At 40.8% G+C, this 14,928-nt stretch overlaps 1 protein-coding gene across 24 annotated transcripts in view; it reads left to right on the plus strand.

Annotated features, from left to right (window-relative positions):
- Positions 1-14,928, plus strand: part of DOCK9 (dedicator of cytokinesis 9) — a 324,890-nt gene that overhangs the window by 217,687 nt on the left and 92,275 nt on the right. For all 24 annotated transcript variants that reach the window (XM_082434573.1, XM_082434572.1, XM_082434576.1 and 21 more), the window contains 8 exons: positions 162-284; positions 3,756-3,838; positions 4,426-4,548; positions 11,689-11,768; positions 11,850-12,037; positions 12,176-12,241; positions 13,335-13,427; positions 14,454-14,577. In XM_082434573.1, the coding sequence (XP_082290699.1) occupies positions 162-284; positions 3,756-3,838; positions 4,426-4,548; positions 11,689-11,768; positions 11,850-12,037; positions 12,176-12,241; positions 13,335-13,427; positions 14,454-14,577 (880 nt within the window). The remainder of the gene's footprint in view (positions 1-161; positions 285-3,755; positions 3,839-4,425; positions 4,549-11,688; positions 11,769-11,849; positions 12,038-12,175; positions 12,242-13,334; positions 13,428-14,453; positions 14,578-14,928) is intronic.

Genomic DNA, 14,928 nt, shown 5'->3' on the forward strand with positions numbered 1-14,928 from the left:
AGATGATGAACTGTTGATGAGTTAACCAGTTTGGCCCTGGGTGCTTCTGAATAGCTATACTGTATCAGTGCTCTTTGCTGCTTGAGAATCTTTAATGTTCATGGGATTTGTTTAACGTGGCTGTAAATTCTACTCATGGAAGAAAATCTTTTGTTCCCTAGGGAATATTTTCAGTCACGTGCCCTCATCCTGATATATTTCTTGTGGCTAGAATTGAAAAGGTGCTTCAGGGGAGCATCACACACGGTGCGGAGCCATACATGAAAAGCTCAGACTCTTCCAAGGTATGGATGACTTGCATGCTTTGTGATGATAAACAGCAATCAGAAAAAAAATATATAGAAATGCTTAAGGAAATCACAGTTAAGCCGTATTTATATTCTAAAAGATGTAGACTGGTCTCATAGATGGTCTTATAGTTAACCTTATGTGTCCAATTTTCAATGAAAAGTAGTTCCATGTGTAAATAAAATACTTCATTTGGCTAGACTATCCTGCCATCCTGAAATAATTGGCAAAGGAATTTCCAGCTTAGTAGTAAACTTTCCATCATTAAAAAGTACGTATATTGTATTTAACTAGAGTTCATGCCACTTGTTGGCATGTCTCCGAGGTCCTGGAATTATAAATTTGGGTCCATTTTACACTTAAATGTGAGACTGGAGACTAGGAGGTGACCTGGCTCAGATGATCTGGCCAGCAGTGTCAGTAGATCAGGCACACTTGTGTTTTGTCAGGTGGGGCGGGGCTACGGTGGCAGAGGTGGTGTGACATTAGGTGGAAGAGGGAAAGGAAACGTACAAGATGTATGTTTGGTGTGTTTTCATTACTTTGGTGTTTGTTCATTACCTGGGGAGTGCCTAGGTGTGGACATACGGTAGAAGTCATCTAGGCCAAGAATACCTTTCACACTCCCAAAAACTGAATATTAGAAGTCATCTAGGCCAAGAATACCTTTCACACTCCCAAAAACTGAGGTTTATGAAGGTTTAGTTACCTGCTCAGTGTCCCACAGCTAGAGTTGCCAACTGGCACTTGACTGTCACTTTCTAGCACATTGAGCTACCTGGTTCCAGTCAGCTGTTGAGTGCTGTCCTGTGCCAGTTTTACAGTACTTTTAGTTATTTAAAAAATTTTTGTATTCGTGGTCATCTGAGACCCTGATACATTGACAAGGACTGGTCAGCAGTAGGAGGGGACACCCCAGAGGCTCTAACTGGGGTTTTCTGAGTGATTCAGAGCTTCCTGTCTTCCTCTCTTTGGCCACTGTACATCACAGGTGTGTCCACCAAGATGCAGGACGGTTTTTAAAGAACAGGTTCCAGGAGTCAGAGACCTGGGTGCTGAGCTCCTAACTAGCCTGGATACATCATGTCACCTCTCTGGGCCCCAGGTGTCCCATCTGTAGTTGAAAGATGATGTTGCTACCCCCCACCACCTACATACGAGACAGTGCTATGGGTACTAAATCACTGACGCATACAGGAGGATGTCATTATCAGTTATTACAGCTCCAGTCAAGGAGAAGCCCATTTACCCAGGCGCATGGCTTCAAACATATGCCTTTCTGGCTGATAAAAGCAGAGTAAAATTTGGTCTCTGGAGAGAAGCTGTTTTATTTTTAAAATCAAGTCTGTAAAACCTTGGATGAGAAGCTCTTTTAGTTCTTTGATGGTTTGATTAATAATCAATGAATGCCCAAGATAAGATCTACTCCCCCGCCATGTATGCAACACATTTCCAAGGCCGGTATGCTCCAGCTTTGCTACTTCTGCCTGCCACGTGCATGGTTTGAAATTTGGCAGCTCACGCTGGTGTGAAAATCACATACACTTTCCAGTGTCCGTTGAGCATCTGTTGAATTTGCTCCTCCTTCATTACTTACGGAACGTAAGGCTCAGCCATGTGTACATTTTTCCACGCGTTCACACCTCCAATGCAGTAAATTAAAGCAGAGATTAAGACTCAACCACCTCATATAAAAAAATAGGGGCTTCGGTAGAGATTTTGCTGAGGGATGATTTTTTCTGTATATCAAAATGTCTCTTCATGTTTTCCAAGATGGTCTAGAACATCATTTGGAGGAAATTATTGTTTTGGAGGAAATTTTTAGGAATAGTCTCTGTAGGTGTCCACCACGAATAGATTTTCTAAAAAAGAAAGAAAAGGGGGGGGAAAGCCCAAAGGGCAAAAATGAGTTTTTCACTCTGACTTTTATATATATTGTGTTCCATTGATACCCTCAGTAAGTCTGAGAGTTCAGTCCTCGTTCACTACAGGCAAGAGTGAAACTTACTTGAGGCCTGTTTTGGCTTTAAATTTTACACAAATATTGCATTTTACTCCACAACATAGTCATTACTGTTAGAACCTAAAAATAATCATTTCTACCTGAAAATGTGTAAGTAAAATGGCCACCCCAGGAAGGCAGACCATTTACTCTATGATCCCCGAGTCCCCGCATGGACATGCCCCACTTGAAGAAGAAAGGGAGGGGCTGGATGAGCTCCCGACACCTGTTTTAATCGAGAAGTGTTTTCCAGGTCATTCATGAAGGCAGCAGTTCCCCCCACCACCACCACGGTTACGGTAGAATCGTCATGTTTAGTAACTGGAACGGATAATGGCAAGTCTAGCCCAAGCTCTTCATTTTTCGGGTGGGAAAGTAGAGCCCAGAGAGGTTTAGTGCTCTAGACTCACACAGCTGGTTTCAGTTTTACTCAGAGACAGGGAGCTCTATTGTTCTCCTTCTGAGTCTTCTAGATGAGCGCTTCTCAAACCTGGTGCACACAGATCACCGGCAGTCTGGTCAGAATGCAGGTTCTGACCCAGGAGGTCTGGGGTGGGGCCCAAGACTCTGCATTCCTGACAGGCTTCCAGTGGGGCTGCTGCTGCAGCTCTACAGAGCACACTTTAGTTCACAGGCACTAGGTCACATTTCCCAAAATTGGTTTGGCTCCGATGTACTTAAGTAATGTAAAAGACCCTTCAACCCTCCGCTCTGACTCTGAATCAGTCACACTTTGTAGTGGTAACAATGCAGTATTCCAGAAGAAGCAAATTTGGGGAAATTGGGTGTCATCTGCTTTAGCAATAGGGGTATAGTTGATGAATAGACCTGCCATGCATACATAGGCCAAAAGCAGATCTGCTTCCCTGTGCACTATAGAGTTAATCCAGCCACCCACAACAAACCAAAATTAATCATTAGAAGTGAAAGTAATGGTAACTTATACCTAGAAAACAAGAACATAGTGATTGAAAACATTGGCCTAACTTAAGTCAATACCTGTAATGTCTTAATAATGAATATATATCCCCCAAATCTGGGGAGTCTGCATAAGCCAGTGCACATTAGGAGTTATGAAAGCTTAGTATTTTCATTAGTGTTCTCATTTAAACTCTAACAATGTGATATATTTGGGCATGAATACCAAGTATTAGTAATTATTAATAACTCAGTGGACTTATAATATATAGCCCTTAGTCATGAAGAAATAGAAAGGCCTATGAAATGGCATGCTTGTTGCTTATGAAGACCAAAGAAAAGACGTACATTTTGGAAACAATTTTCATTTGATATTCTTTGAAAATCACTGCTAGGGAATGTGAGAAGCAGAATACTCTGCACTGAGTATAAATCCAGCCATATTCATTGCAGTAAGATGTGCTTGTCCATGCATCTGATACTACCATAAGAGGTTGTTTGGTTTGTGGGATACAGTAACTCATGGTTTTATTCTGATGTCTTCAAGGTTGCCCAGAAGGTGCTGAAGAATGCCAAGCAGGCGTGCCAAAGACTAGGGCAGTACAGAATGCCATTTGCTTGGGCAGCAAGGTAAGGAGAACATCTTTTATACCTTTTATATGGATGTAGATATATGGAGATAGATAGTAGACAGACAGACAGACAGACTGACCTATTCTGTTTTTTTGTCCAGAGACAAAGAGGATTTAAATATGTAAAACTGAAAAATAAGTAAGCTCCATATCTGAAAAATCATTTATTAGAGACCCAGAGAGGAGAGACGCTAGCTGGAGGATAGCCATGTTGGCACTGGCAGGATGGACACGAGTGTTTGTTGCAGAGCTGGGATTCCAGGTTCCAGCCACATGCCTCCAGCTGGGAGTGGGTGGCAGCCCAGTGAGGCCTGCAGATCCTCTTTATTTGTGATCTCTACTTCTTAAGCACTTGGCTGTGTATGTTATTTCCTAAGCACAAGCCATTTGCTGGAAATGTTTTCTATGTAAATTGAGTTAGTTGTGTTCATCCTCATAAACATATTCCATGTCTTTAGATAATGAGATTTCTGCGGGCTATAGCCAGTGGAATAATAATTAGTCTTCACATAGAAACCGGAGTCAAGTTATGGATTTATTTTGGTCATTTGGAAACAGCTTAGACATGTTGTTTTGCTATTTCAGGACGTTGTTTAAGGATGCATCTGGAAACCTTGACAAAAATGCCAGATTTTCTGCTCTCTACAAGCAAGACAGCAATAAGCTATCCAATGAAGACATGCTCAAGTTACTTGCAGACTTTCGGAAGTGAGTCTCAAGGCCTTACTTATTTCCACACCTGAAAAACAGAAGTTGTTCAGTGGAAAGGGAGGAAGCAGGAGCAGTCTTTTCAGTTGCTCAACTCATAACACCAAGGCGTTGTTGGATGAGCGTGGAACTTTTCCTCAAGTCCTTGAGCAGGAAGAAGGGGTTTAGAGTCAGAAGAGTTACCTGGTTAATTTGAATTGTATAAAGAATGTTATTGGTGGTGCTGTGAAGGGTTTGTTGGGTAGAGATGAGCCCAGGGAGGAAAGAGACAATTGAGGAACCTTCGGCAAGAGGTGGGCAAGGACTCCGCAAAGCCGTCGCAAGTGGACGTAGGAAGAGTAGGAAGCAGAACTAGTTCACGTCATGTTAGACAGGTGCAGTTACTAGGTCTTGGCTTCCTGGTTGGGTGTTAGGGTGGAAGGAGAGAGAAATGGGTGGTAGTCTCAGGTAAATAACTCCCAGTTTTCTGACTTGCACGATGGAGTGATTTGTGGTACCATTAACTGAATGGGTGATGGGGGGAAGGATAGTAGCTCATATAGTACTTAACAGTTCACAGGCATTGTTCTAAGTGCTTGACCTATGTTAGTGAGGGTATTTGTTTCCTAGAGCTGCTCTAACAATGCACCACATATTGGGTGGCTTAAAACAACAGAATTCTAGAGGCTGGAAGCCTGAAGTCATGGTGTTGGCAGGGCCTCGCTCCCTCTGAGATCTCTAGGGGAGGATCTGTCCTTGTGTCTTTCATCATCTGGGAGCCCCAGGCATTCTTGGGCTTTTGGCAGCATAACTTCAGTCTCTGCCTCCCGTCTTCACACGGCTGTCTTCCTGTGTGTCTCTGTCTATAAATTTCCTTCTTCTTATAGGAACACATCATTGGATTAGGGCCAACCCTAATGACTTCATCTTAACTTGATTACATCTGTGAAGATCCTGTTTCTAAATAAGGTCACATTCGTAGGTACTGGGGGCTGGGACTTCACCATCTTTTCAGGGAACACAATTCAACCCATGGCAATAGGGCAGAGACAGGCTGAGTGAGGTGTCCAGCATTGTGCTGCTGGTGGCAGTCAGGTGGCTGAGGATCTGGGCCCTTAGCCACCAGGCTGTTCTGGTGCTCCGTTGTAGGAAGTTCACTGCTGAACCTATGACATGGACTTCCTTTGCTAGGGACGTGGGTTTTACATTTTCTCTGGGAAAATTCTGGGAAGGAGACAGAGCTGAGGGTATTAAAAGATAATGAAATGAGAAGAAGAGCCAAGAGCCAGCCAGTAACTATTCTATACCTTAAGTGCCTTTCAGTCTGATTTTTTTACTTGAAAAAATGCATTTCAGAGTAACTATATAAGTTTACCTAGAATTCAGAAGGGCTGTTTAGCTTTCTTTAACTTCATTTTCACCTTTTTTCTTACTTCTCTCTCTTCTGTTTTTTCAGAATTCTAAACAGAGTCATAATTAACATCTTTCAAAAACCTTTACTTATTGGTAATGGGTAGTGTATTGTTATACATACTGTGTTGTCATAGAGTATTGTTAAGTTTTTATTTGATTTTCAGGAAATATTCAGCCTTGCTTATAGAATAAAAAGTTGATTTTTTAAAAAACTCTAGTCACCTTGAGTTAAATAGATTACAGTTTCCTCTCACTAGCCTACCATGCGATTCTCAACAATCATGCCGTAGGTCTCTGTGTACTCACGTAGGAAGGTGGGCTCACTGTACCGGTAAGGAGGAGAAAGTGTATCTATGTGACGTCGTTTTTGAAAAGAATATATTTCATATAGTTCTTTTTGTATATAAATGAAGAAATGGATAGGCGAATAGCTCGCTAGATGGAAAGATAGAAGGACATAAAAATAGTCATTTGGGTTATACACCAAATGGTAGTCATGGTTTTCTCTGAGGGATGGGTTTATGGGTGATTTTTCGCTTTCCACTTTGTAGCTTTCCATGATTTTACATGAACTTTTCTTTTTTAACTAACATTTACCCACATATTCCAACAAAACAGACAGTGAAGTTTCTTACGTGCCATGGGGGTCGGGAGCCCTGTCTCAGAAGTCACTCCCTAGGCTGGTTAGCTTGAAGCTCCCGCCGCAGTGGCTGCTCTTTGGGGGTGGTCCCAGCTGAAGGTCTGGCTTCCTGGGTGGAACCTGGAGGGTGGAACTTCACAGGTTCATCAATCAAAACATGATCCGAGCAGAGAGCCTGTGACCAGGCAGCAAAGAGCAAAGCCTCCGCTGGTCCCGAGCACAGGGTGGGATCTCCCTGCACAACAGGCCTTCAGTAGGAAGGGTTTCCTGGGAAGAGTGTGGTCCAGATGGCCAGCGAGAGACTCAGAAACCCGAAAATAGAGACCCAATGCTGTCAGCAGCAGAAAATGCAGTGGCACGAGGAAAGCTGCTGTCCTTTTTCAGGAAGAATCCAAAGAAATGCCAGTGTTTCTTTGTGTGTTTTTCACAGTTGAGTTAGGGGAGTGGAGGATCCCTTTTTTCATTTTTTAAAAAACCTTAGTGTTGCTCTTTTTCTTTCCTCTTTGTGTGTGTGTGTGTGTGTTTTTTTTTTTTTTTTTTAACAAAGGATAATCTCATATCAGTGGCTTGGGCACCAGCTTGGATCCAAAGCTATGGTTTCTGCTCCCATGATTGTCTCAAAATGCCATTTAACAATGGTTGAGAAAAATGTTCTGAAGCTGTGCTAGTGTCTAGAAAACAGCTGGCAAAGCTCATCAGCCACTTTGCCCCTCTCCCTTGTAGTGATTATCAGAGGAGACATTCCACGATTTAGTAAGGAAATAATTCTGTCAGATAGATGGTATTGCTAACATATGTGCTCCAGGAAGTATCTATCCAAGAAGAGGGACGTGGTTTTTTACGTTTGTTTGATTTGCTCATGGCTGTGTCTTGTCTTATTTCTGCGGCGGATCTGAAGGCAAAGTATAAACATAGAACATTTTCTTTAAAATGCAGACCGTTTTTTAAATGCTACCATATTAAGTAGTTTAGGTAATAATGCTATAAGTGTTTCTGCGTGAGGCTTACATATTTGCATTTATTTGTACCTCTCTATTCTCTGTACCCAAGTTTGACATTACTATTGTTTGCAGCCTAATCCGTAACTCACTTCCGTGATGGGAGATCTCAGGCAGGTCACTTGGCCTCTGTGCTTGAGTGTCCTCTTCTTTTTAAGGGGGGATAATAATAGCCCTGCCTCCTAGAACTGTGGGGGGAATCAGTGAGAACGCCTGGCAGGGTGATTCCTCTCACCGTGAGTGCTGGTCGCGTCCCCTGTTCCTTCTCAATACGTCTAGACCCTCCACTTCTCAGTAGACGTTTGTATACACGCTACAGAAGTAGTTGCCATCCTGTATCTTAAATAGTTGACAATATCTACTGGATTTTTGGCTTCTTGAGGACGGGAATCGGATCCTGTTTGTCTTCTGTCCCCGGTGCCTAGTGTAGTGCGCATTGTAGCACAGCGTAAACACTTGATAGATGCTTATTGAAATTTATCATAGACATAAATTCAGTGGTTTTGTTTCAACAAAAATATCTCAAATTTCTTTCAATCATATATATATTTTTAAGTGACAGAAAAGCTTTTAGGGAATATTTCCTTTTACAAAATGCAGTTAGAAGAGTACACTCACACCAACAACACACCCAAGCATGTCTGTATTACCAATTGATCACTTTAATGGGTCAATATAGGAAGTAGGGAAGGGAAGGCCAAGCTCCAGAAACACAAAGGTAAAGACACCAACCCTCTTGGCATGGGATGACTGCTAGTTTGTGATACCATTGCCCTTTCCTCTGAGGGAGTGGTTGAACCAGCAGGAACGTATGGGCAGTGGGAAAAGAAAACCTTTCCTTTTCCCAAGAGAGGGAGTTTGAGCCTCACTCTTAAGTTCACATGTAGACAGAAGCAGTTTCCAAATGCCAGACTCCGTACATGCATCTCCATTACACATTTATTTAATCAGTGAAGTTTTAAGATGGGTTTTCATGCTCAAGCATTCTTTCATAAGTTTCACATAGAATGTAGGTACTAATTTTTAGCATTAAAAAAACTCCAAACTAATTCCGGATATGAGAGAATTCTCTTTGTGCAACACATGCTTGGGCACACACCGCCCCCCCCATCACTTTGGAAATGCTCATATAAAAGACAGTAGAATTTTTGATGTGTGTGACGTTTTGATCTCTAATAAGCCAAGTTCAATAAAAATCATAAAGTTTTAAAATAGGTTTAAGATTATGTTTTAAAAAACTGAGTTGGTAGAAACAGCTTCCACAGAGTCCCTGTGCTACCTGATATGGAACTAAGCTCAGATCCGTGCTTGCTTGGAAATGAATGGAAATAATGCTGCTACAGAAGTAGCAACTAGAAGTAAAAGCTGTCAGTAGAGGGAGGAAACAGAAAAAGAAGTAAGTATAAAGCTGTCAGTAGAGGGAGGAAACAATAAGAAGTAAGTATAGTTAGACACAGAAGTAAGTAACACATCGTAGAAAGAGTTCCAGTGAATGAAGATAATTTAATTAAAATTTGTTGCTTAGAAATCCAAATCTCTCAAACTTATATGGGCATGATGTCATAGAGATAACCAAAAAAAAAAAAATCTTGAAGAAGGTATATATTTATCCACAGGTAGAAATAACTAGGAAGGGGTGAAATATAGTACTCTCGAGTACTTATGGTATATTTAAAAGTATCATTTACATTAAACATAATATTTCTGACTCAAGGAAGCAGATACAACTCTGTAGGTGTCTCTAAGATTTTGTCAACACAGAGTTTTATGGTATGTTGCAGAGTTAAGTTGCTCAAATGAAGAGGTGGAGCAAGGCAGTATACATCAAGAAAATTTATACCTGCATAGAAACCCCCTGGTCTGAGGGATGATGCCCCAGGAGCTTTGGGTGAAGGTGAGGGAGGCTCTGGCGGAGTATCATTGTGGTAGTTAACAGTGCTTGGGAAGCCACTGACAGCTCCCAGGAAATGATTGTCGAAGGCACAGTCTTCCTGTTAGAAGAAAAGGTTACTGTGTTTGTGAACAAATCACACAATGGCACAGGGACAAAGTATCGGGGTAATGCTGGACAGTACCTGGACATCTTTTGGCCAGCAATCTTTTTAACTGAAGGCAGAATGATGAATATTTGTTGACTTGCTTTCCTGACAGTTATCTCTCTCAGGATTTCAAGGAGTTGTTCATTTAAACTCAGATGTAAACAAAAGACAAGTGGAAATGAGAGGAACCCTGAGAGAAAGTGATTCTGTAAGTTGGAGCTGGTGGTGGGCAAAGATGACTGTGCTCAATGTAGGCGGCAGTCATGTGAAAGCAAGAATTTGGAACTGTCAGGGACCTCCTGGTTCAGATCCACAATACCACAAGATGTATTTTAAGTTACATGTGAGATTGCTTAAGACAACAATAATGTCTGAGGAATCTTAAAAACAGGAGTTAGGAACTTTTCAAAACTGGGAACAAAACCAAATGCTGAATCTGTTGGCCGCTGAGCTGTGATGTTTCTTGCCAGTGTTCTCAAAGACATTATTAAACAGGTGGCCGAGGAAGAACCAGGAGGCAGTGTTCTGTGTTCTAGAAACAAGTCACGTCACATAGAACTAGTTATCCTAGCCACGTTTCTGCTTCTCTGTTTTTAGTTGGGTTACCACGCTGGTCCAGCAGAGGAATGCAAAGTGTATATTCTAAGATGACCAACGGGTCAGAGAAGTGTAGCGCATGTGAGAGAGTGGACAGTTGTTCAGTGCTGGAGTGACCAGAAGCCAGGAGGGGTGATGAGTGGCTAGTATCAGTCTGGCGATGAGCCTCTAGAGGTTTGAGAAGGAGCTGCTTCTTGCAATATTCTGTGCATTCTCTTCATCAGTGACTTTTATGAGAATGTAAGGTGCTGATGAATGTCTTCATGACATAAAGCTTTTAGGCATATCTAATACATTAGATGTTAGAATCTGGATTTAGGAGGGTTTTGATCAACTGGAATGACTCGATCATAAAAAGATAAAATTTCACCGAGACAAAAATCAAATCCTGTTCTGACTTCTAAAAACATAATTGTATAAATACAGGATGGAAACATATAGCACGATAGTGAAGCATATGGAAAAAAAATTAGGGAGTTTAGGTGCTTGTAAATTTAATGTGCGTCACTACGGTGGTGTGACTGTTTAAAAGTAATAGAATTTTGGCTGCATCAGTAGAAGGGTATATTGTTCAAAACCAGACAGCTGCTCTACCCCACCTGGGCAGACCACACTGGGCCTTATCTATGCAGTTCTGGGAGCCATGATGTAAAGGGGATGTTCTTATGTGAGAGAAATGGCATTGGAGGGAGATGCAAAAGGGCTGAGAATCCAGGACTTCAGGAAGGTGTGATAGCTGTGTATAGGTGGTTAAAAGTGTTACACAGAGAAACAGAACTATGGTCCTTGATGAGTGGAAGCTTCAGAGAAGTGAATTTTACCATGCTGTGACGAAGAGCAATCTGGGTATCGAAACGCCTATGTTGAAGATTTCCATGTCACTAGGAAGGGCTGAGACAGGTCAGGAACGTCACAGAGGACATTCCTGTATTGTATGGAGTCAGACCAAATACAAACACCAGACATTTCACTGAGTACCTTCTTTGTATCTGGCATTTCACTAGACATTGGAGCCTAAGATGGCTTCTGAATTTTCATGATTCCACATGAGCCAAGAATGTATGCTGAGGATGGAGTGGTTCAGGAAGACTTCCGCTATAACATTTTGCTAATATTCTTATCTGGACTCGTGGTGTCCAGCACAGTAGCCACTAGCCATGTGTGACTGTCGAGCCCTTGAAATTCAGCAGGTCCTACTGAGTTGAGCTGCAAGTGTAAAATACACACCTGGTTTCGAAGAATTAGAACACACTTTTTATACTCATTACATATTGAGATAATATTTTTTAAATGTTGGGTTAAATAAAATATTTTTAAAACTAATTTTTACCTGTTTCCTTTTACTTTTTTAAAATGTAGCTATTAGAAAGTTTAAAATTACTTTTATGGCTTGCATTATATTTCTCTAGGAAGTGCTGCTCTAGAATTCAGAGCTAACCTAACCTGTTTGATTTTTCTCTTCTTTCGTTTGTAGACCTGAGAAGATGGCTAAACTCCCCGTGATTTTGGGCAATCTAGACATTACAATTGATAATGTTTCCTCAGACTATCCTAGTAAGTGTTAAGTTCTATGTAATAAACAGACAAGTTTTTGTTTGGTTTTTACTTCAATTTGTTTGTTTTTAATTTTTTTAGATTATGTCAATTCATCATACATTCCTACGAAGCAATTTGAAACCTGTACTAAAATGCCAATCACGTTTGAGGTAGAGGAATTTGTACCCTGCATACCAAAACACACTCAGCCATACACCATCTACAACCACCACCTTTATGTTTATCCTAAGTCCTTGAAATATGACAGTCAAAAGTCTTTTGCCAAGGTGAGTGCAAAGATTGAGGTTTTATTTTTGATACCAAGCTCTCTTAGGTTTTAGCTTCTCGTGTTCTTTTATAAATATTTACATACTTTGGCGTTTTCTTTTCTTTTCTTTTTCTTTGTTATTTAACTATCGCTGCAGGCTAGAAATATTGCTATTTGCATTGAATTCAAAGATTCAGATGAGGAAGACTCTCAGCCTCTGAAGGTTTGTATTTTATGTGTTCGTAATTTTCCATTTTAAAAATGCAGTTGCATGACATTGTACAACTAAAGGGATTTAGCACATTTTAATCGACACAAACACAAAAATACGTGACATCACAGAATATAACCACATATGCTGAACCTTACAGAATTTGGAATAATTGAGTTCTTGTTCTTAATTGATAATGTCTGTTTTGTTATACTCTTTAGGGAGGGGGTTTTCTTATACGTGTTCAATTCAGTAAACATATCATGCACCTAACTTGAAAATGTTTATTCTAGTATGTAATAATAATAGTAGATTATTGGTGATGTTTATTGAGTGTTTGTTATATTCCAGGCTCTGCTCGTAGAGCCCTATAGGTAATTAGGCTCCTTTAATGCTCATAACAGTCTTCTGAGTTAGGAACTATTATTATCTGAATTCTTTTTAGATGAGGGAACTAATGCACAGAATTTAAATGAATTGCTCAGGGCCATATATTAGTGGAACCGGTGTTCAAACCCAGGCATTCTGGCTCCAGAGCCCAAATTCTTTACTGTAACTGTGTGGAAATGACTTTCCAAGAAGGGAAGGAGATAAAGATGCAAAGAATATAATATAGTTTTGCCCTCAAGAAATTCACAGTTTAGTGGGAAAGGCAGTCATGGAGGAAAAAGCTCCTGGCACGCAGAAGGTACAGAAATAGTGAATAATTAGTATAAAACATTGCCGAGGCGACACAGGAAGGAATGAATCGTTTCTTGAAGGATGCGTGAGAGTTTGCTTGCTGTGCACGGGAGGGAAGGGCGTTCAGACCGAGAGTTTGTGTCGGCAAAGGCATGGAGGTGAAAGTGAGCAGTGAGCAGGTGTTGTCCGGGGCATGGAGGGGTGGGGGAGGGAGTGGAGGGGAGGGCTGGGAGATGAGCCGGGGGTGGGTAGGATCTAGCAGTAAGAGGGCTTGTGGGTCTGGAGTCTTGTAAGCAGGAGAAATCCATCAAAGGTGGCTTAGTTTATGCTGTAGGAATGCTGCTTTCTTTACAACACATCTGAGTTTAATTTCTTACTCTATTAATTGAAGACTGGTGTCTCCCTTTGCTAATTCTTATTTTAGTGCATTTATGGCAGACCTGGCGGGCCAGTATTCACAAGAAGCGCCTTTGCTGCAGTTTTACACCATCACCAAAACCCAGAATTTTATGATGAGGTAAGTGAGGTTTTCAAGAGAAAACCCAATTTTACCAGTTTTAAGGAAAACTCCAGTTTCTTTGCTTAGTAAACCAGAATTCAAGAGAAGCTGCATGCTGAAATTACAGTAATAGAACTAAATGTTGAAATATTTATTTTCCATAATTTTTCTAATTATAAAAGTAACATTTATTATAAAAATAAGAACTTGGAAAATGCAGATAATATAGAAAAGAAAAAGTCAAAATTCCTCCCGTTATCACTACCACAATTAATATTTCCGTTCATATGCATACTTAAGTATATAGTTAAATACTTGTTGGACCTGAGAATCTTCCTTTCTTATTTTTGGGTTTCCTTATGTAGAATTATAATGCAGTTCACTAAAACTACTATATGAATCCTACTTTTAAATGTTTAAACCTGGTTTTTCATTAGCCTTGGCTGTGTGAAGTTAACGAAGTGGTTTCTGTCATGAGTTTTCCAGTTCTTTCTAGAGTTGAAATACCAATGCTCCTGTTTTTGGTCAGTGAATGTTTTTAGTCCATTCAGTCTGCTGTAACAAAATACCACCAACTGGGTGGCTTGTAAACAGCAGATATTAATTGCTCACGGTTCTGGAGGCTGGAAGTCTAGGATCAGGGTGCCAGTATGGTTGGGTGAGGGCCACCTCCCGGGTCACAGACTTCTCAGTTGTGTCCTCCCACGGCAGGAAGGGCCGGGGAGCTCTATAGGATCTCTTACAAGAGCACTAATCCCATTTATGAGGGCTCCATCCTCATGACCTAATCACCCCAAAGGCCCCCCCCACTAATACCATCACCTTTGGAGCTAGGATTTCAACATATGCATTTGTGGGGAACACAAACATTTAGACCAGTACAGTGTATTAAGGATCCATTTCTTCCTTAGCACAGCTTTACAGTCTCAGCTCTCTTTAACTGCAAACGTTAAATCCGTTTGGAGAGCAAATGCACGTTTGTACATGGGTGACACGGTGTTGTTTTGGAATATAAAAAAGATTGTTATTTTGTCTTCCTTGCAGATTAAAATAGAATTGCCCACCCAGCTACATGAAAAGCACCACTTGCTGTTCACATTTTTCCACGTCAGCTGTGATAATTCAAGCAAAGGAAGCACAAAGAAGAAGGATGTTGTTGAAACACAAGGTTTGAATTTCATCATTCCTTTGATTGTTCACAACTTACACATTAGGTTCTTAAATTTTGTTTCGATTCTGAATTTGCATCCTTCTGTGAAGGCGTTTTTAGATGACGTTTGTAAAGGTAGCATGCCTGGCTCACATACGTCCATTTTATAGGAGATAATTTTAGAATTCTAATCCCAAAGAGGCCAGAGTACATTATAGACGCTGTTCTGCAGAGACTATGTTCAGGGCCTTTTCAGTTTCTTACTCTGATTGGTATAAACAGTTCTTAAAAGATCAGGCAATTTAGTAACATGGCTGTCTTCATACATTTTCCTACACTTACGGTGATTTTTTTGTTCTTTGTTTCAAC

This window comes from Balaenoptera physalus (genome assembly GCF_965194825.1).
Source record: "Balaenoptera physalus genome assembly, chromosome: 18".
Taxonomy (NCBI): Eukaryota; Metazoa; Chordata; class Mammalia; order Artiodactyla; family Balaenopteridae; genus Balaenoptera; species Balaenoptera physalus.